At 35.3% G+C, this 23,074-nt stretch overlaps 1 protein-coding gene across 1 annotated transcript in view; it reads left to right on the forward strand.

Moving 5' to 3' along the window:
- The window catches only part of si:dkey-215k6.1 (transmembrane protein 132B), a 198,742-nt gene that overhangs the window by 170,348 nt on the left and 5,320 nt on the right, over positions 1 to 23,074 (forward strand). Inside the window, exons 9-13 of the mRNA XM_055039615.1 lie at positions 17,449 to 17,654; positions 19,693 to 19,756; positions 20,209 to 20,340; positions 20,665 to 20,742; positions 22,964 to 23,026. Coding sequence (XP_054895590.1) covers positions 17,449 to 17,654; positions 19,693 to 19,756; positions 20,209 to 20,340; positions 20,665 to 20,742; positions 22,964 to 23,026 — 543 coding nt within the window. The remainder of the gene's footprint in view (positions 1 to 17,448; positions 17,655 to 19,692; positions 19,757 to 20,208; positions 20,341 to 20,664; positions 20,743 to 22,963; positions 23,027 to 23,074) is intronic.

Genomic DNA, 23,074 nt, shown 5'->3' on the forward strand with positions numbered 1-23,074 from the left:
AACAAATTAGTTTGGTGAAATTAGGGTGTCTGCTTTTAGGGATACTGAGATAAATATGATTTGTGCATTTAAACTGCCTTGCTGTGCTGGGATTCGGCTCAAAACATCAGATTAAAGAGAGGAAGAACGAAACACCAACAGCTACACTGACATAATGAGGTGACTCAGGTTGTGGGAAACTAAGCCAATTCCTTGAAAGAACTAGTTAATACTGGAATAAATGTGTCTTTCGTGCCTCCATAGGTTGTGCTGGAATACATACTGTCTGCAAGAATGAAACTTTTGTGAAGATTTTCCTATCTTAGCTGACATTTAATCTCTCTTGTATTTCCCAGAAAGAAAAAAAAAGCACAAGTAGAGTCACACAGACATATATGCTGCTCTTTGGCTGGAGTCTTTTTTTTTTTATCTGAAATGCTGTAATTGTATGTTCCTGCTGGGTCTGTGATCTCTTCCACACCGTCACATTTCTGTCTTTGCTACAACTTTACCTGCTTCTTTGCTTCAGCAGAGAGGCTTTTTAGCTTACGGAAAATTCCTGGACTCTAACTTCTTAGTGTGCACGTCGTCAGCGGTTTCTTGTTTTCATGCGAAGCAAAGCAAGACAGGTGCTGACAGCAAGTTTGCATTTATCGGGCATAATATTCCCAGACATCTCCCCTGGAGTTAATACAAGTAAAGGGTATTTTGTAAATCAATAGAATGAGGCAAATCTTATTTCATATTTGTTGCGCATCAATAACAGGACTGTAATCAACAATTTTCAACATATGTTACAGTATGTGTTTGGAGTGCCTGATCTGAATATTTGTGCATTAAAAGCAACAGTAAAGCACCATAATGTATTTGCTAAAATTGACTTAAAGTTTTGTATTTTCAGAATCCTATTCATCTTTAAACACAGTCACCTAACTATAGTAAATACAAAAAGTCATTTAAAAGAGTACTATAGTACGATTATGAATCAATACACAGGATCTTTCAAAAATGTTGCACAAGACTGCCATAATTAAATTCAGTGGTCACTATGCGCAACAAATATTCATGAATTGTAACCTTTTAATCACCAGTTTCAGTGGGAAAGAAAATAAAAAGTAAGAATTGAGTTAAAACTGCAAAAGTGGTTATTTTTTATAAATAAATTGTTTTACTTGAGTCGATTGAACCTAAAAAAAGGCTTCATTTTAAAGTCCAGAGTGACTTTAAAATAAATATATGAATTCTCAGCCTTTTTTTAACCCCATAGACAGTTTTCATTTTGTTTTGTTTTTTAAGAAAAACTTGAAAGGTTGATTATTTTTCCATATTACACAGAAATTGGCATCTGCTAATCTGTTTTTGTGTAGTTTTTAAAAATGTGTCAGAACTACATTCACTACAGATGTACAGCACATGAAAAAGTGTTTTGGTGTTAGAGTACAATAAAACAAAAAATTCCAAAAGACTTCAGCACAGTGAGCTAAAACCTTTTTAAAAATGGACTTAAAAATGAATTTAGGTCCATATATTCAAAAAATTTATGCAAAAGTGAAAATTCTGGGGGAACACCTTAAAGAGCGAATGCTTACTGTACCACTTGGGTCTTTAGACACTGCGGGGTGTTTTTTTTTTCTTCCCCTTATTTTAAGATGTAATAACAAGCATGTGATTCAAAAGTAGGTGGAGCAGTCGTTTCCAGTTGCAGAAGTAAAAGTCAGTGGAAAGCAAAAGCCTTTATTCAGCTGGTTTGGTAACAATAAAACAGTTGTAGAAAAATGTCTGCAAGATTTACTTTAAGACTAAATATTATCACAAAGATGAATAGAAAATAAAAAGCAAAATACATTCTCTCTCTCATGTATAACTGATTAAGGATAAAGCTCGATCATCAGTCTTCAAGTTGTTTTATGACACAAGATGATGCATTTTTTTTATGTGGAAGACTGAAAAGAGAAAAATAATAAAAGACAAGGGGCAGGTGGCACCTGATTGGATCGGGACAAAAAAGGAAGATGAGGATAAATGAAACTCAATTTGTCACAATTTCATGCAAATCGTGACATATAAGTTCAGTCAAAACCACATGAGTTGATGCATTAAAAAAAGTGTAAGCTATAACATAGGCTCATGAAAAAATAAAAAATAAATAAGAGCACGGATATGATACAGGGATGTCATTTTATTGTTTTACTTAAAAAAATAAAGCATACTGACCAAAATAAATGAGACCTTAAATTTAATTTATCTTGTTTTATTTGATGTCATAAAAGCCAAATGAAGGCTGCAAATCGTTTGAGAGAACGATGCCTCTGGATGTAATGAATCTTAAAATTCAGTCAAACTGCTGGTGGCAGCTGAAATGACACACTGTATTAGTCTTTTAACTTATAAACACTGAGGCATAATACTGAAGATTAACCACGCGCACGGAAAATCTTCACGGTTATAGAACTATATGAATTTCCATGATTTTTAGCTGCTGTGATGAAAAAAGCCACAAAAAATACTAGGAAAAAAGTAATGATTGTAATAGGAATCAGTTCTTTTTAACTATTACTACCAATTTCACGTTTAGTTTTTATTCGACTAACTTTATTCCTTTCCTCAGTTAAATAAAATACCTCCTACGAGAAAAAAAAAAATCATCTGCTTTTGGAATTAACAAAATGTAATCAATAATCTGAAGGAGATGAGATTTTCATTTGGTTTCAAATCACCTCCATCAGTTAACCTTTTGTGTAATTACTCACAGTAGATAAATGTTGGCGCAGGGAGTAGCACAGCTTCCCTCCCAGATAGTGAACGTATGAAAATGACTGGTTAAGCCTGTCACTGCGCTGCAATAAACTGGTGCTGATTCCCCTCATCCACCTCTTGTTTCTCAGTTTAACCCATTCATTCCTGACAGCAACATAAGCAACACCAAAGTACAGCATGGATATTAACTTCCTTCTTGTCCCATTCTCTGTAAGTGTAAACTATCTTGTTAAGGCCCGTTGAGGTTTTTTGTCATCTGTGATCTGAGTATGAGCTGCTGCTGTTGACACAGCAGTATGCACAGGTCAGCAGTGTCAGTGCCAGTAGGGGACAGATAGGGGACGAGCGCACGCTACACACAAATTAGTACCATTATCCTGACCTCACGCAAAGCCGGAGAGGTGAATGGAGGGAAGATAGGATGAGGTGGTGAGAAGATGACAAATTGATCAATGAGGAGAAGGGAAGGGGGACACGAAGATAGATCTGAGAACCAGGGGAAATAAAAAGGACAAGTGAATTTAGATGGACAGCCACACATCAGTATATAAGAATGTGTTCCCTTTTAGGACTGCATGTCATGAAATTGAATGTGGAAAGATGCTAAACAGTAAGTTTTTAAGAATGACTGCTGTGTGTTTGGTGCCATCTGTCCTGTCTGCTAGAACTTTTTCTTAACTTAAAAAAAAGTATTTTTGTCTAATTTCTACTGCAAATATCTTTGTACACTTAAAATAAGACAAAGCTAACTTAAGAGTAGCTTTTCAGCAAAACAAATAAGCGTGTTTTAATTAAATAATTTTGGAATATGTAAAAAAAAAATTGTACACAATTTACTACTGAAGCTATGTATCTTTACAAAGAGATTTTGTAAAGTACAGTTTAAACATCCACCTGTTTTCAATAAGCGTTGCACAAAATAATGCAGTAATTACAGTAGGATGCATGTGGTGGAATTATGGCAAGCCATTATGTCTTTTAATTTTGAGTTCTGTACTTTCTCGTAACTACCAATTAACTCAGTATAGTATACCACCAGTAGCCCAATCATGCACCACTTGGAATTTTTCTATCAAATTATTAATTTTTGTTTTTCTTTACCTTTTAAGGCAAGTTGAGGTCAAATTAAGTCAAATGTTGCTTGTTACTTTTATTGATAATTTTTCATGACATGTAGAACTTGTCTTGTTTGAAGGGCAATATTTGATTCAAATCAGATACAATTATTAGAATGGCTTTAGTTGTGGGAGGATTTTGTTTCTCTAAAAAGAGAGGAAAAAAAACAAAAACGTTTTTTTTTTCTTTATCTGTTGTGTTGAACTCCTACAGTACTGTGGCCTTATAACCTGGGTCTGTAACAAACCATGGTTCATGCACACGGTTACTGCCATAAAAATCTGCCATTAAATGTTAATGTAGTTTGATTTCTTGAAATTACACATACAGCAAATGTAGCTCTAGAAAAAAATGTCAGATTTTAGACATAACCATTTTCCTTGACCAGCCTACTTCAAACGACTTCTCCTCTGTCTCTTTTGTATTCAGGTACAGGGACAGTGTATCGTCTCACCTCTCTAAAAACTGTCCTTCCTTGAGTTTTAACACTGATATGGTCTTCCGCCTTTGTTGACAGGAAAATGTGTATAACCTTCAGAAACCAGCATCAAATTGATTGATGTCTGTTTTGTTTCTTCAAACTCTGATGTAGCACTTTCGTTACCAGCAGTTTTTACTGCATGTAGGAACAGTTGCTCTAAATTCAGTCCCACACTCCACCCATCAAAACTACACGATAAAAAAGCTGTATGTCACAGGCATATGAACTGATCACAATGCTATCTACATTCTGCAATTTACACTGAAACAGAATCACAAAGGCAGCATCTACTACAGAGTTAAAATATAAAATGAAATGGTTTAACATGTTGTTCTGATTATCATTTAAAACAAATATTAAATATTCTTTAATTTCTTGAGAAATGGATTTTACAGCTGAAGCATCAATTCTTAATTTGCTTATGTCTTGTCCTAAACATGAAGCTACTCTCTGACATATATACACACACACCTACACACAGTGTATGCACAAGTGCATGCAGATACACACATGCACATTTCTCTATTCCCATTTTCTTCTTCCTCGTCAAATTTAATTAGTAATGACATCATTAAAGGGGTCTCTGCAGATCCACAGGGTATGACCGGATACCGATCAAACCCCATGGGTGTGCCTGCTGGGCGATCTTTGTGTCCGTGTGTATTCAGTGAGGGTGTGTAGTTTAGGTAGTGTGTTTGCAAAGGATGTGAATAAGAGCAGGAATTATACAGCGAGTAGGTTCACATTTAGGATAAGTCCGCCAGGAGCGTAATTGAACATGGATAAAATGATCTAATAATTTTCTGACATTGCCTGCTTGTAGTTCAGAGAATTGACTTTAAAATACCCATGTTAGTTTATAAATCACTGAGTGGCTAATTAGCACCAAAATACATTACAGAGGTTCTGGAAGGCATCGACCTTCCAGAACCTCTCAGGTTTTCTGGTTCTGCTCTGCATCCTCAGAAATATGCTAAATATCCAAAACACTGCATTACTTTAATGCAGTGTTTTGGACATGCTTAGCGTGACCTTTGATAAATAAGGGGAAAATAAATTACTTTTAGACTAGACTCCAAATTTTTGTTACTCTATTTTGCCACTGCAACATAGTGCTTTTTTTTTTGCCTGTTTATTGCAATATGTTTTTAATGATGTACAGCATTTTGAACTATCTTGTATTTGAACTTATTTGAAAAGCAAATAAATTCAGCTTAAAAGAAAGCTGCAAAATTTTCCTGAAAATTAAATTTTTGGCGGGGTGGGGGGAATATATCTATTGGCATTGCTGTAAAACAGGTCCTTTTTTGCTTTTACAAAGCTTTAATCTTACAAAAGGGATGAAGTGGTTGATGTTTTCACAAACACTATTATAGCCACACTGTACAGACTGAACTTTTGAGAAGCCAGTTAAAAACTTTGCTATGTCCATTTCTCCATTTGTCCAGTTTTAAAAAAAACTCTTGTCAAAGAAAATTCTGCTCAGTATCATCTTTATGTCTTCAGGTACTGCCATACCTTCAGAAGTGACAACTATGTCTTTTGGGATTTGTGCCGATGTATATATTAGGTGTCCACTCACATTAAGAAAGAAAAGTGACAGCTGAGTTTGCAAGTGTATGTCCTTTTTAATATGACATGCTGCATTAAAATATAGAGTTAAGCAAAATAAAATAATTTACATCTGTGCTGATAAAGCTGTTTCCCCTTTTTTGAACTAATGTATGTGCATTTACAGTAATCCTTTGTGTCTAAGTCAGCAAAGGTGGTGTATCAAATTTTGCTGAAGAATAAACAAAAATGATAAGTAGACTTTATTGACATGGACTCACTATCCCCGTCTGGGCTTAAAGTTATTTATTGTTACTGACATCGCTTCGTTTGTTTGTTGTTGTCATTTTTCCTCCATGTATTCATCAGTGACAGGACATTTCTCATACAGTTGATCCAGAAGCAGGTAAAAACCACTAAACAACCCCAGAAGAAAAAAAAAAGTAAATATTACTAACCTGTGTCATTTAAATTTACATAAATAATTGTACTTGAATTGAGAAAAAAAAAAGTACTAAGCAAACAACCACAAAGTTTTTGAGATCAATCATGAATGTTTAACTGTTAACCTCATCAAACCCATCAGTTAAAAATCACTATAGAACAATTAATATACTAGATTCGCAACTAATGTTTACGTTGGGATGCGGCTGACAACACAGGAGTTAATGAGCTGGTGGCTAAGCTAAAGCTAATCCAGACTGTAGGCAACCCAGCAGAACTACTGTGCCATGTTTTGTTCTGATTGTCCTTTGTTTACAGTGAGTGCATGTCTTTTCTTTATTTCTTGTCCTTTTTTTATCTTCCTCTTTTTCTGATTTGACTTTAGGGAAATAAATTGCGCATTTTGTTTCATTAGGACTGAAATAAAATGAAAAATATAAAGATATTTTAAAAATATATTTAGTGTAGCTTATAAAAGCATTGACATATGCAAGTATGAGACCAATGAATACACAGTTATCTTTGTCCAACTAATATATCCATTTATTCATTTTCTATAAGAACTTGCAAATCTGCAAGTATTTTTTTGTGACATTCAAAATAAATATCTAGTGGAGGCATTTTATAGTCATTGAATGTACAGTTATGAGACTGATTTCAGATTTCTCTAATCAAATAGTTATGTAATATAGCTCTGTCTTGTGCAACCAAATGTTTAAACTATTAGGCAGAATTTTAAAAATTTCCAAAAATAACCAGCCCTTGGTTAATCTGACTTCACACTGTAATGTGGGCAACATTAAAACTTTCCTCACATTAAATTCTCACATTTTTCCACAGTAAAAAGAGGAGACAGATTACCATTCAGAGCTGGTTATTAATTTTTCAATGTTCTCCTGAAACGTGCAGTCCTAATTTTGCTTGGACTCTGGAGTTGTATGCAGTAACCGTTCTTTGAAGTATTTTAGGATTTACAACCATTGTCATGCCACATTTAATGAAGTCTACTGCAGCAGTTAAATAATTAGATGGGGAACAAAAAAGAAGCAAGAAAATAACTTACAAAAATTAGTGAAAATATTGAGAAGGATGGGGTTCTGTCTTGGTGCCCTGGATCATTTGAAAGGCCTGGAAAGGAAATGAAAACTAAAATGGATTAAAGACAGAGGACATACACAGATGCACACTCACACACACATGCACACACATACACTATACAACACTCTCTAAACTCACACATTTTCCATTTAGCGGTAACAGGCTTAGGATATAGCCTGCAATTTGACGCACACAACATTTAAACAGACCATTGGCGACACACAACATTTATCTGTGTGAGCTGCGACCTTGAAGGTGTCTGAAGCTATTTTTTAACTCCCCAGCAATTCACTTCTTATGATGTAGAAAGAGGTTTTGTTGTTAAATCAGCAAAGCCCTGAATGCCCCACAGAGGCTCCCCATAAACTGTTCAACACTTCCCTATAGTGACAAAAACTACCAGAGAGTAAAACGTGGCAATTTCACACAAGGAAAATCCTGAAGTATCACACAAATGTCCTTTCAACGCATGCTTCACACTTTAATGCTCACTTTTTCTGCTCAGGTGACGAGGAGCTTTTGTTTTTATTTTGTATTCATCAGCTATGCTATCTTCATTACATTATCCAAATATTATCCAAACATTATCCATTATCCAAAATAGCTATTACCTATTACCTATTCAACTCGATTCAGTTTATTCATGTAGTGACAATTCAAAACAATTAACTGCAGTACTGAACCATGAAGCTAAGCTATCTTTTAGTTCAATTACAAAATTATTCATTAATTTATTAATTTATAGTTTTGGATAGTAATAGCTTGCTTGTTTTAATTTCATAATCGGCAAGTTCAAAAGATTTAATCACTGAAAATACAAAAGCATGAAATTTAACTTGTATGTAAAGGCGAAAACTAATAAAGGATTAATAAATAAAAAATCATGAAGTAAAGTGGGAGACACAAAAGCTACATATAATGGACATGTTCATGTTTTAAGTGTGTCCATGTATTGTGTAGGCAGAATTTATGTTTTCCGTGTTCTGGAGCATCCATGTCACACTTTTCTGCTTACCTCCATGAAACATACTGGCCTCAATCGATAGCCAATTAACCGCTAATTACCATGTTGAAATCCAACAAAGTCAACATCCTCCTATTGATAACTTAAATGCAGTAGTGTCCTGTGTTATACCTAATCATGGTTTATCAGCTGTATGTTTGGTTCCAATGTAGCAGTAAGTTGTATATATTTTTACGATGTCTGTCAGTCACTCAATCTCTAAATCTGCTGAAAGTTTGTTCTCAACAGTTGGTTGGCAGATAAAAATCATGGTAAGCTATTGCTACGCATAGTAGATGGAAGGAGAGTTACACTGCATAAAATAATACAACCTGCAAATGTCAAAAAAGATTCTTCATTTAGCACAGAGAGAAAAAAAGTTGCAGCTCAAGATTCATCATGGAAAATATGGAAGAAGATTGTTTGAGAGAGTAGATAGATTTAATGTCCTGTGCAGACATCAAAATATTTGGTGTGAGACTCACTCGGAGGGCTCTTGTCACAAAATTGCATTTTAAAGTTACTAATTTGCTTGAAAATATTGGAATTGCTGATTGATTTTATGTTTCATACTTAGATATGTTTTCTACTTCAAAGTTGGGGAAATGTTGATCATTTTCAAATAAACACAATTTTGCCATTCTTCATATATAAATAAAAAAAATCTAAGTTTTAATTTGGCATTTTGCTATTCACAATGTTAAGTAAGATTTACGTTATTGACCCCTTATCCAGTCCAGTTTAAGGTTTCAGACTATAAAGCAATGCAGAGCTTTATACTCTCCCACCTAGCAGTTCTTCCTAGGGGAGCTGAGGACCCTGTTTCTGGTTTGGATCTATAATATCTGTTGGGTCTCAGGACATTTTAGTCAGGACATTTTAGTCAGATTTTGCAGGCCAATTCTACATTATTCTGTAATCGATTCATTCTGCACCTATTCTGTCTTTTGATAATATTTGTATTATTTTTCTTCATGTGGAGCCTAGAAATTTGACTTAGAAAGAAAAAGAAGCAATGGGGGGAAAAAAGAAGTGCACTGCCTTAATCAGCTGCAGTATTTCTACCTTCCCTACTATATTCTTGTTAGCAGCCAGTATTTGGCATCTGCTGCAGTGTTTATTATCATGGGAAAGGCCAAGCAGTGCAACTGCCTTTACAGAGGTCAGGCATCTATTCTTTCTCATGCTACGCCCCTAATGTTTACATCCACTTAAGCATCCCTCACTAAATGTTATGAAACCATGTAGTGTAAAATTGAGAGGGCAGACGCTGACTTGGAACAAGCAGGTAATCAAAAGCCTGATTAGCACTGCGTTGAACAAATAGGCTGGACAGAACCCACTTACAGGTTCACACTAATTTGTCCTTGGATGAACTGAGCACTAAAGATGCATATTATTACTCTCACAATGAAGTTACCTTTAAAGCAGGTGTGCTGGTATTACTATGGGGAAAGTATGTTTTCGTTCTGACACTTTAATGTCACTTGAGCTGATATTAGACAACTTTTTAAATTTCAATTGATAAGTACAAAATATAAAAAATATGTCATAGATTCACTTTCACATTTTGTACCAATCATACTAAAATAAGATAAGTAAAAGCACAAAACTATTTAATTTGACAGATTTTCTGTTTGGTTTTTTTGTCAGAAATCATGTTACACATATTTTAATATTGCGAGCAAGTATGCACACATGAATTAAAATGCATAATGTACACACATACACACATGCATATAATGAAACGGTTATTATAAATATAACCTTCAGTATGTTCCACTTCTCTAGGATATTTATCAGATATTTAATCCCTCCACTGAGTCCTGTGTCCTACCTCAGACACGCCTGCAAATCCTTGAATGAGAAGCGGCCAAGAGGCTCTCTAATCAGGGATCTGAACCACCTCAGATTGTTGCCCTTGTCTTAAGAAGAGGCGACTCTTTTCTCATCCCAGTTTGGATAGCTGAACTCATAAGGGCATATTTGACACGGAGCCAAGCCATCCAATGTCATTTTGTGTTTCATCCATGTAAAATATTAGTATAACACTGACTATTTTTCTTTGTTTTTGGAAGTTTTTTCTATAGCTGTAGCGTTCTGCCATGATGACTTATTACTGGTATATTCAGGTTGATCCTCTGTTTAATTTCCACCATCAACTTAATTCTGAAATAGTTCAATTTTAGACTCAATCCAGAGGAGCTTTTGCTTTAAAGACATCAGCTGTTAATTTAGCTTTTATAACAAAAGTGCTGCATTTGCAATCTAAAAATAGAGCATCAAAAGCAACCAAATTATGGTTGAGCTTGAGCCATCTTAGGTTTAAACCCACAAATATTTGTTAGTTACTGTTTAAGGTGAATATTACTTGAGCGGTTTAAAAAGAGCAACTAATAAACAACTATTTTTTGTGCCAGAATGCAGAAGTTTTTGGTGTACTTGTTCCTCACTTGTTTGATTCACAAAGACAACCATATAATGTTTATAAAGGTATTACTAACAGTCAAAATTGGAAAACAAAATTTATATTTCAATAATAAAACAATAATTATTTCCTGTCTGTATTAGCTTCCTTTTTGCAAGTACATTGTCTGATGTGTTTCAAAAATATCCTGTCTGAGACGCTCCCACATCTACCAGTTTGGCAGACATAGATTAAACGTTTTTTGGAAACACTGAAAGTCAGTTGAAAACATGATTCTGGTTCTTTATCTTACAAAATGGAAACTACCTAATTATTTCAAATATCTAATTGTGATTGTAAGGACAGAAATGCTGGAGAAGATAATTAGACATACATTCAATTAACTTTGGGAAAAGTTGCAGTTTTCCTCATGCTTGTGCAAAAAATTAACAAATACACCCAAATACTTAAGCATCTCTTATACTAGTATAAGCCAAACACACACACCCACACATGCACACACACCTAGGCCACAATAGGACCCTACAAGCAGACATATTGGGGGCAGCTTTGACTTATATCCCTATGCTAATAACATACTAATTTGCATAGGGCCAAGGAACTTAAAAAAAAAATAAAAAAAAAACCTTACACCCCAGTCCATTCGTTACTTTTCTTTTAAACCCTTAAGACCTCTCCAACAGACAGGAATGTCAAAGTTAGAAATGTTTCAAAGTAAAAAGAAGGGGTCCCATAATTTAACTTTGTGCTGTTTTTTGGATAACTTACTTTGAAACTTACAGTAAACACAGGCAAACAAGTCAATATTCTGAAGTAGGACAATGTAAATAGTTAATTAAACCTAAAACCAATCATACTTTCCATAGCAAAATATATATTTCTAAAATGACATCAACGTTAGGAACTTCATGTCATTTTATGTATCTTTTATTTTTCACATATCATCCAGTAACATTCCTGTTTCACCATTGAGCTCACTTTACAACTGTCACTCTCCATCTCTTAATTACAGACTTTCATGCTGAAGAAAAGCAGAGTGTAAATGGCCATTAGAGAATGTTTGACTCCACACTTTTACAAATTCAAAATGACAGGCCCAGAGATAAGACACTAACTTGTGAGCGTTTGCGTGTCCCGGCACCTGCCATCCGCTCTCTCCATCAACTTGCTATTATCTAAGCTGCCACAGAATAATATATGTGGCTATAGCCTGCTAATGACAGTACTCCAGTGCTTGAGAGTGCCTGTGTGAATGTGTGGGTAGGAAAATAAAACGTGCCTAAATTACAGCCATATGAAACTATGTGAAGAGGCGATTGGCCTACGTGGGTTTCTGAAACGACAGACACGTGGGGCTCAATACCATCAGACAGTTGGTTTGTCTGTCCCCCAGAGCCTTCCACTTTCCTCTGTGTGGGCTCCAATTGGATGATAGCATTCCTAAAGTTAGATGGATTGGATTGCTTAAGGCAGTGATATGAGAGGGAAAAGAAGTGAAGAGGAGAGGTGGAGTATGAAGAAGGGGGATACAAAGAAAAGTTTGCGAAATGGAACATGAGAGAGAGGGAGATGGATGAACGGCTTTATACTGAGAAAATGTATATCTGATGCAGACTAACTGAGAAAATTTCACACAGAGATTGACAGAAGGAAGAGAGAAGTAACTGTAAATTCAGACAGATCACTTAGCTTAAAGGGAAATGAATACAGATATAAATAAATGACTTGGCCTAAGGAGGTTGTTGGCAATGGGTTTGAGTGGGTGGCTGAGTTTTGGGACTTCTGGGTAGATTTTAAGGATGGGAAGAAAAGTTAAGTGAAGGATGGGCACAGTTAACCCATTCTGTGGTTTCGGTATTAGGTGCTAAATGTACTAAAACAAATGAGAAAATCCAACCTATATAAATATTTTATTTTCTTGCTATCTTTAACTTAACTTCTTTGATGCTTAGACTGCTGCACAAATTCATTGGATGAATAAAAGTTGAGCTTGGGGATATTGCATTAGGGGTTCACCGATATTTTTTTCCCTTTGGAGAACATAGATTTAATAAATTAAAACGAAATCTAATGTAGTTTCTTCAATCAAGTTAACTGCAGCGTCTGTAATTAGTCTCAATTAAACACATTCAATCAAAAAAGTAGAAATTGACAAAATAAGTAATGTTTTCAATTCAGCTGCCAAATCACTGACTTTAATAACAGATATGTGTTTTTCATATGTTTTTCAACCACCAGATTTGGGAAAAAATGCTGTTACACACATTCAGCTTTTAAGTGTTTTAGGAATCACTGCTTATTCAAGCAACTTTTTTGAAAAAAATACTTTAGAAATATGATCTGTGGACACTGACATAGCATTTGATACACTTTTGCTTGTTGCAGGCAAGCTACGTTTTGGACAACTTGCACACAACAATAGTCTTTCCCATCAGGTCATGCTATTACTTTAGCAACAGCTTTTTTAAAAATAAAAGTGTGTGGTAATCTATTAACCTTGTCAGCCTGTAGTGACTTACTGATTTTAAAATGTTAATTACAAGGTAAATTCTGTTTAATATTCATGTTAGAGTTCTGTTAGGTGAAAAAGTAATGTTGTCTATCAAAGTCAAGCATTATGCTTATAAAATAGAGACAGATGGTTCAGGGAAACCTGCACGTTGCTTCTGGCATTAAAAATTGAGACATGACCATTAATTAACCTCAACACCATCAACAAGCGTTCTGCCTACATAATCTTGTAACTTAAATGATCACGCAGCATTTAAAATCTAAGCATGTACATACAGTAAATCCATTCACAGACAGCCTGAATAACAAGTATAGAAAGATTTACCCACACATGGGCCTGCTACAGTTCATTTTTCCTTGCAGTTCTACAAAAAAAAAAAGAATAGTTTACAGTTTTCTTTCTTCTGAAGACAAACTTTTGTTATAGTTGAAGCAATTCTAACACTTTCAGTCCACAAAGAGGGGAACAAAATTGCATTTTTAGACAAACAGTAAAAACACTTTAATACTTTTTGCTCTGGTGTAACATCTTATTGATCACACATCTGTTTGTTTTTCATTGGTTTAAGAAAAATCACTGAACATTTCTAGGTGTAACTGCTAAGAAACTTGGAAATGTAGGTTCTCTCCAATCTCTTGAACTGCAGATAAGTTTAAAAACTTTTCAGTAATTGTTTGTTCTTTTGTTGTTCAGTTGTTTGTGGTATTTGATGAGGGTGAAGACACTTTTTCAGACCTGTTCTTTCAACAAGTCCTGACTGCTGAGATCTACACTTTTTGCTCATTCTCAGCAACCTTTTCTCTGAGTTGTTTTTTCATTTCTACTCTTTGCCATTCTCTCTTTCTGTTGATTTATTTTTTTGCTTTGCTTTTCCCTTTGCTCTCCTTTTTGTTTTGTTCTTTCCAAGTTAAAATTCATTCTTCAGTGTCCTAAAAACAGCAGCTCAGCTTGTGGGCTGTGAAAACAGAACACACTGTGTGTTGCATTTAAATTTGTGTACACAAATGTGTTGCTTCCGTTTGTGAAGATGAGTGAATTTGGGACATTTCTTGTATAAATCACAGAGGAGTAAATTATTTTGTTAAACTTAAATAAAGAGAAAAACAGATCACTCATTGTTTTAGATCTCAGAGCTAAAATAAGCAGTCTCAGCAAAGTAATTGAATCCAGAACAAAGTTAACTCCAGACAGTTATGAGGTTATTATCCAATTTAATTGCACTCTGGAATTGAAGAAGGATTATGCAATGAATTGCATCAGAATTGCAAAGGAGTTGCATTGAAACTGTTGGAGAAATTTTTAAGTGAGATTTGATTAAAATAATTTACAGGCCTGTCATAAAGTGCAGCACATTGACTTCATCTTTCACTTACCAATCTGTATTTTATACTTCTCAACCAATATGAAAAGTTTCTTATGAGGTGTCACCAACAACAGTTTTTATCTAAACTATGTTTTCTACAGTCGAAAAAGTGATAATAGTTCATTAAACAAAAACAGAATACAGACAGGGGGAGCATTAATCTCAGAGGAAATGTGCTTTAAACAGATACAATGGTGAAATGGAAAATTACAGTAAATTTGAAATATTTTAAAGTGTTCTTTATGCACTGTGATTTCTAAAAAAGACTATGGCTTTTTAAAGAGCAAAAATATTTCAAAAATTAGAAGCAATAAAAGGTTCAAAGCATATTTTTAATACTGTCACTCATGTAGCGATGTACCCAGTCATTCCTCTGTGACAGTAATGTGTATAAATGCATAAATTTTTTCAGTGAATGTCAACATTTCAGCTTCATGAATCTGGCACTGCCTCAGAGCACATTTTGGCTCTTTGTTCTATAACTCTACCGAGAAAACACACAAACAGCAAAGCATTAATATTTATTTTAAAAGGGTATCAGCTGATATCTCCAGTGCTGTGTACACATATCTGAAACTGCAGCACAACATAATATGATCTCCACCTTAGTTAGGTGGCCAAAGGTTTCTTTTAGTCATGGTGCAGCTCAGAAATACAACATTTCCTCTAACACACAGACCACATCTCCACAATATATACAAGCTCTATTTAGGCATCAGTGAAATCACCTGATAATTTTACTTTATCTCATTCTATGCTATGCAGAAGCTCGGATGGCACTAATGAAGACTTACTCTCACAGATTACCTTCTGATTAATAAAACCACATGGGTGAACTCCATAGTGTTTGTTGAACTGAACTTTTATCCCGAGACAGTCTTAAGGTATAGGAAAAGCAAAACAAACAAAACAGACTGGCAAATCCTAAAAATAAAGCAAAACTAAGTTCCAAAGATTATGACAAATACAAAAGATGTGTGCTATGTCAATGTCAAATTTATTTGCATCGCACATTTAAGAACAACAGTTACATTACTTTTACAAATTTTTGTGATTGCTGTGTTGCTTTACATTTTAAATAGAAAAACTTGCAATTGAGGCTAGTTACATTTTCACAATAATCTGCCCAACACTGCTCTGGACTGACAATAATGTACATTTACATCCATCTTTCCAATAAGACTCTACAAAATAAGGGCTCATCACAGACTCCGCTGACATGACAAACCTAGATCTTTCACAGCATAATTTCTTCATCTTTTTACTTGCACAAAGCAGGCCTCTAGATCAGCTAGTGTAAAGTATGTGCAATATTAAATGTCTGGCAGCAGTTGCAGGTTCTCTGTCACCTTAGGGCTTTTTGTAATTTATGATCAAAACAAAAATGCTCAACAGTTTTGCAAGTAGTTGCTGCATTCAAAAAGGCACAAAAGTCAAGCAAATTACTGCAAATATTGAGTTAGAAATTCTGTGGTTCTTTGACCAAGTAATTTTTTGTTTTGGATTTTGAAAATAAAACATAAAAATACAGACAAATCTGGAAAGGTGTAAAAACTATTCTTATATCATCATCAACCCTTTAGCATACTGTTTGGTATGCTTTGTGTTTTTGGCAAGACACTTTTTGCCTCTCCTACAATGAACTGTGGATATATTTCCTCAAACTTTTCCGGTTAACCTAAAACTAATTTTACTGAACAAAGTCACCAAACCTATGAACTCAATTACATACCTGACCACCAGTTAAACCACGTCCTCTACCATGACTTCTGTCACCCTAAACCTTCATTGGATACCAAACCCTACTACAGTAGCCCAGCTTTTTTTTCTTTTTTACACTCATTTATACCTGGAAAATAAAAAAAAATTATTTGAAGAAATGGTTTGAGGCACCAACAGTCAAACATCCCTTTGATGTTAACAAGCGGTAAATCAGGTTTTAGAAAGGGAGGAAGATGAAGAGGGAGACTGAAAAGATGGGGGAGGGCACAGCGAAGACAAAAGTAAAAGGAGAGTAAAATTGTAGATGTTAGAATAGGTAGAAATAAGGTTAAAAATAGGAGAAGAAAAGAAGAAATTGAAAAGACGGAGCAGGAAGGAGATAAGTTGGCCACGTTTCCTTTTATGTTGGCCGAGCGTGAGCTCACAGAGGCAAAGTTAAATTGAAAAATATTCAGAGGTACGAGCCTATAGAGCAGAAATGGTTTGGCTTTGATGAACAAAATGCTAACCTCTTTAGAGATCAAACGTTTGCGTAAGGACACCAGCACAGAAATGTTGCACTGGTTTATATTTACCCCAAAAATAGACTTTTCTAGGTTAATCCCAGTGACAAAACCACAATTCTTTTAAAAACATATATGTATTCAAATGATACTTGTGTCAGTTATAGAAAACAACTGATTTGTAACACCAAGTTAAAAATTGTGTGAAACTTAACTCGAAATGCTACTTTATTATATAGTAATGGTCAGTTTTGGGAATGATGAATAAAAAGAAGCAGCAATGTGTGATAAATTTTTAATTTGCCTTTAGAACAAAGGCAAATTGTAAGGGAAAGTTTTTCTGGGCTGTGAGCAAAATAAATATCTACTATTGCTACAGCTGAATGAAAATCACTGATCTCAGTGTAAAATGTAAGATCCTTCACCTATGCTGCTTCGCACATCAGGGAGACTCATTTCTCATCTTCTTTTCTCCGCTTTCCCTTTTTCAGGTTTCCTTAAACTGCGACCAAGTTCTGGTGAACGGCAAAGAAATGCGGGGAAGACAGTCCCTGGCAGTAAACTTCACCTATCTCCACCTGTCTGCTCAGCTGCTGCTCACTGTCTGGGTTCCCAAGCTACCCCTGCAGATAGATGTGTCAGATACTGAGCTGAGCCAGGTCAAAGGCTGGAGGGTGCCGATCACCACCAACAAGAGGTAATTTACCTGTCTGACCTCAGGAAGTGAGTCATGTGGGGGTGAGGAACCCTCTGTGGAGGATGGTAGCATTTGGATCTGTTAGTTCTTCAAAATACAGTGCATTTCACACAATATCCTCACATTTAGGCTGCAAGAGTAATTGCTCTGTTAGACGGCATTTATTTTAACATGGATAAAAAAAAAGATTTTATACATGTTTTTCTGAACAGATAATGCCAATAATGAAAATTGGTCATTTTAAAATGTTTTTGTCTTATTTTTGCACAATACATGTCAACTACTAAATCATTTGATTCAGGTGTACTAAAACAGAGAATCTTCTGAAACGTGCAGGACACTGATGCTTGAGAACTGACATGGAACAGAAGATTTTGTCTTTTTACACAGAGAACGTAAACATCTGGTTTAACTATAAAAACATAACAATACACATAAATATAATACTTTTATATGCCAAATAATGTATGTTGCTAAAATGTTTTGATCAGCATCATGCATTACTCAAGAACATTTCATTTTACATGCCAATTTCCAGCTTTTTAGCGTTTTTTTATTTTATAGTTTTCAGACTGAGTGATCTTCTCACTTGAACCTCTTATGGTAAAAATCTAATCTGGGTCAAATTTCCTTTTCTATTGTCCATCTCTGCCTGCACAGTATACATTTTAGGCATTTGTATATACACATGTGTATCTATGAGCTCCATCACTGATGTGCTTTGTGTTATTCCCATATCACCATCTTTCCATTCTGCTCGGCTGGGCCTATTTTTCAATTTGCCAATTTTTGCTCAGGTGGCCACCAACCAATGTGCTCAGGCTGTTTCACTCACACACATCCACACACACCCCATATCCCTAACCAAACACTCTCTGAGTAAAACACAAGAACTATTAGGGACATTCTTGGAAACACATGTGTGACTGGGGCTCTGGGAAATGGAATAAGAATTTCTGTAATATTACCAGAGCAACACTGGAGCAAGGACAGTTATGAGACTCAGACACAGTTCTGAGTGTTGGCTAGATATTTCACAGAGGGAGGCAGAGAAGGAAGATTGTGTATTTATTTGTCCCTATTTGGGAGTTGAAACTCTATAAGAAAATCTGGAGGAAAGACTACAGATTTTCCAACACGTAATAGAATATTCTAAACACTCTTATTTGAGGATTTGCTACCCATACTGCATTTCTTCCCCACTATAAATTGTTATTTAAATATATTATTGAAGGTTATGTTCTTTTCAGGTTGAAAACCAAACAAAACAAAACTGAGCATTTGGAAACTGTATAACCCATTAACCCTGTCTGCAAGAGCACAAGAGTGCTCAGATGGATTCTCAGGCGTACACTTGTTTACTTTTTTCCTGTTGAATGAACAAAAATAAAATAAAATAAAAATAAATGACAGAACTACAGTTATTTATTGTTCAACTAATCCTGTTTCACTAGCAACAGGGCCAGCCCAAGGCATAACCAAACTAAGCAGTCGCTTAGGGCCACGGGGGCCACTAAAGATCTAATGATTGGGCTGCTGATTGCAGCCAGTCCACGTTGTTAGCAGAACTAGAGGGCCTCAAAACCAAATTTTGCTCAGGACCTCATGGAGGCTTGGGCCAGGCCTGACTAACAATAATTGGTGTAGTGGTGCATAGAAAAAAATTTTGACTTTATTTTTTACTACATATAATAAATGCTCATTGTCAAAATTGTCTTTAAATGTGTTATTGGCAGACAAGTGTCTGACCAAAAACCCAAGAAGCTTCCAACTTAAGAACACAGTAAAGAAGCCCTCCTATTTTGTGTTATTCAAAAATCAGCCATACCAAGAAATGTACAGTTCAGGCAGTATGTGTAAATGTAATTAATAATTAGAAATTAAATGAGCTTTCTGTTGACTGAAAGTCTTATTATAAGAAGAATGTTTGGTATGGACTTGCTGAGCTACATTAAGAGTATTGGAAGGGCTTTTAATTACCAGATTATCTCATCCTCTTTCAATTTTAAATCTCATTTATCTTCTTCTGTTCTTACAGACCCACCAGGGACAGCGAGGATGATGAAGATGATGACAGAAAGGGTAAAGGCTGCACCCTACAGGTATCGTTTGATTGAATTTCATTGAGTCACGCTCTTAAAAGCAGGTTTTATATGTGTTGTTCTTTTTTTTGCTTTTTTTTTTTTTTGCTTAATAGAGTTTTGTAAAATACAATCTGTAATTAGCTGATTTTAATTAAATTTAATGTGCTGAGGGTTTTTTGTTTGTTTATTTACCTTTAAAGATTAGAAAAATGTCATAAATTTACTTGTGCAGTGGAGGAGGTCAATGGGATTGTTTTTTATTGTTTTATATTGTTTTTTTTTTACAATAATGCTTGATGACACCAAAACATTTCCTGATTGTGAATTTATGTAATACATATGCTTTAAAATAGTACAATTTTTATGTCCGTCAACGTGCAACTTTATTGATTATGTCATCAATGAGTTGGGGGCGATGGGATGAAAGACCTCAACCCATGTCCACTAAACTCTCCTCCTCCACTTTCCAGTACCAGTATGCTTTGGTACGAGTTCTCACTCATTTTGTTGCTGAACCATCTGACCCTGGAGGGGAGATGGTTTACATGTTGGGTACTGACTGGCAAGCTGATATCACTCCTTTGGTCTTGGAACAATTGAAGGTAAGTGGGGAAAATGATGATTAATAATTAATTAATGTAGAATATAATATACAATATGTTCTATGTTAATATATAAATAAATAAATGATTTATTTTACCCCTAAGTAAATATAAGGCCTTCTTCCTGTCACTCGAATAGTTACAGCTCCACCTGGGCTACAGCAAAATATCAGAAGAAGGATATGTGTCAAATTAAATTTAAATTTAATTTGACACATTAAATTGAAATACGTTTAGATGTACACAATGTTACAGTGAAAAAGAGGGCCTGGCACAAAGATGAGAATGAAAGTTACCTTTGGGCTTTCTGCTTCTATCAAACAGGTCGAAGACCCACGCATTGCTAGGATTGTAGATGGGCATATTTTAATGGGTCGTGATCTAGGCATTACTACTATTCAAGTGAGTAGCATTTTATGTTCTCTGTATAATGTCTTATATTATTCATTTCCTGAACTTAAGCTTTCTGCTTTAGTCACTGCTTATTGGAACTGCTTGGTGGACAATAGTTTTGGAATATGTTCCAAAATCAGTGAATTCATCACAAAGTTCAGGAACAGTCAGCTGAACATTTCTGATTTTGTCAAGCACATTGTAATTTGGCCCTTCACCTTGCAGTGCAAAGCACTTGTATGCAGTAAACACACTCACCTTTCTCTCTATTTTCTATTTAACAGCAATCTTCTTTGTTTGCTTACTCCACAATTAGTCTTAAGTTCAGCTTTTGATCATAACTGACTAGATCTCCTTTTTCCAAATGCTTGTCATTCACTACATGCAAAATAATAAAGGACGCATTTTTTGTTTTCATTCAATAATAGCTTTATTCTTACCCTTCATCCATAGAAGCCAGATTTGTCGAGCTAATATATTTTGTCCTGTTTATCAGTTATTTCATTTGAGCTCTTAATCTTTGCAGCTCCTCCAGGGTTCCTTCAGTTTTATAAATATGAATTCCTTTGTGTTGGTCAGTGAAATAAACATAAAATGTATCAATTTGCAATCCAACATAGCAAAATATGAGGTCAAGAAAGTGTCTGCAAGGCACTGTATGTAAAAACATATATATACTATATATTTTTTTTTTTTAAGTATGTTTTTAAATATTTTTAAGTGCATTCACATGCACGGAAGCTCTTAAACAAGTGATCTGTATGTTTGTTAAATAGGTTGGCACTGAGTGTAGAGGAAACACAGGGGACTTTCTGGAAACAGCTGAGCGTATGTTTCCATCAAGCCAACTTGGGACGCAAACACACACACACATACAGATGCACATTTATAGACAGCTGTGTGCGGTTTTGGAGCCAGGAGAGAGAATTTACCCAGCACTCTCTCTTTCTACATGCCGGTGTCGACAGCCACCATTTGATAGCTTGACATTTCAATTTTACCTCCCCAGCTAAGACTCCCTGAGCCCCAATTCTTCCTCTATTGCCCATCTCTCTTTCCTTTGTCCCCTCCCCCAGTTTCTTCCTCTCACAGGCTCATTCTCAGTCTTGAGGTGCAATCCCATACATGTCAATCATTAATTTTTTTTTTCTTCACCTCACCGAGGGTAGGATTGAATTTGACACGTCGAAACGTTCAGTGAGAGATTTTCTTTGTACACCAATCAGATCTGCCTGTCCTGAGGCAGAGGAGTACACTCCAGCACGAGGCTCCTAATCTCTGTCACTGTCCGTCTTCTGCTTTCCCTCTCCTCTTGTATCCCAATCTTTCATGCTCCTTGCCTTTGCCCTCTCTCATATTCTGTCCACCGCTATTTGTCATTGTCTTTCTTGCTCTGACACCTGCTCTATATATTACCCTCTCTTGCTCACTGCTTGTTTTTATTCTCTTTTCATCCACCCACTTTTTCTTTTGCTTGTTTTGCTTTTGGCCCTGTTGACTTAGTTGAATGCTAACCCGCGCGAGCACAGCTGATGTGTGTTTGTGTCAGGTGCTATGTGCACATTTTTCTCTCTATACATTTTTTTTTTTTGTAATATGAATTGAAAACAACTGTGAGATTCAAATGTTAACTAAATTTGAATGCAACACATTCCAGTCTTTACACAGATAATCTAATCAGTTATGAAAGGATCCTATTTATTCATGTCTGTTTATGTGCTTGTTTTGGACATGGATGGTAATAAACTATAAAGCATCTTGCCAGTTCTGATAGCATAAGTGTAAGAAGTTATTTCAACCTCCTTCCCTACACAGTCTGAAGAAGACTGGTTTTTAATTACAATATTTTAAAGTCTGAATGAGTCGGAATATTGAACATTAGGATTTGTGTCCTTCATTCTTTCCTATCTATTCTTCCTTGTTTGTTCCAGGTCCAATATTTAAATCTGCTCACTGTAAAAATATCCAACAAGGATTGAAAGTGATTCTTAGTATTTTATATTTGAAAGTAACCTAAACCATAGCTATTCTGGATTACATTCTTGGTGTTGGACCTTTTGCTGCAAGTCTACCTCTTCCTTCTCTCTTCTTCTCTAGTTTGTGCAGATTTACTGCTCAATAAAGGCCACCAGAGCCTAAAGAAAATCTTTAAAAAAATGTAAATGTAGTTTTAGATTTATGCTTTCACGCTTTACAGTAAAAGTTATGTTCATTTTATGATTCGTTGCAGGTTTTGTCCCCTTTGTCTGACTCTATCCTGGCAGAGAAGACTGTGACAGTCCTGGATGACAAGGTAGAGTAACATGTAAATTAGTTTAGCTGCTTCATTCAATTTAATGTT

The sequence above is a fragment of the Poeciliopsis prolifica genome, unplaced genomic scaffold (genome assembly GCF_027474105.1).
Source record: "Poeciliopsis prolifica strain line A6 unplaced genomic scaffold, Auburn_PproV2 SCAFFOLD014, whole genome shotgun sequence".
In the NCBI taxonomy this organism is placed as follows: domain Eukaryota; kingdom Metazoa; phylum Chordata; class Actinopteri; order Cyprinodontiformes; family Poeciliidae; genus Poeciliopsis; species Poeciliopsis prolifica.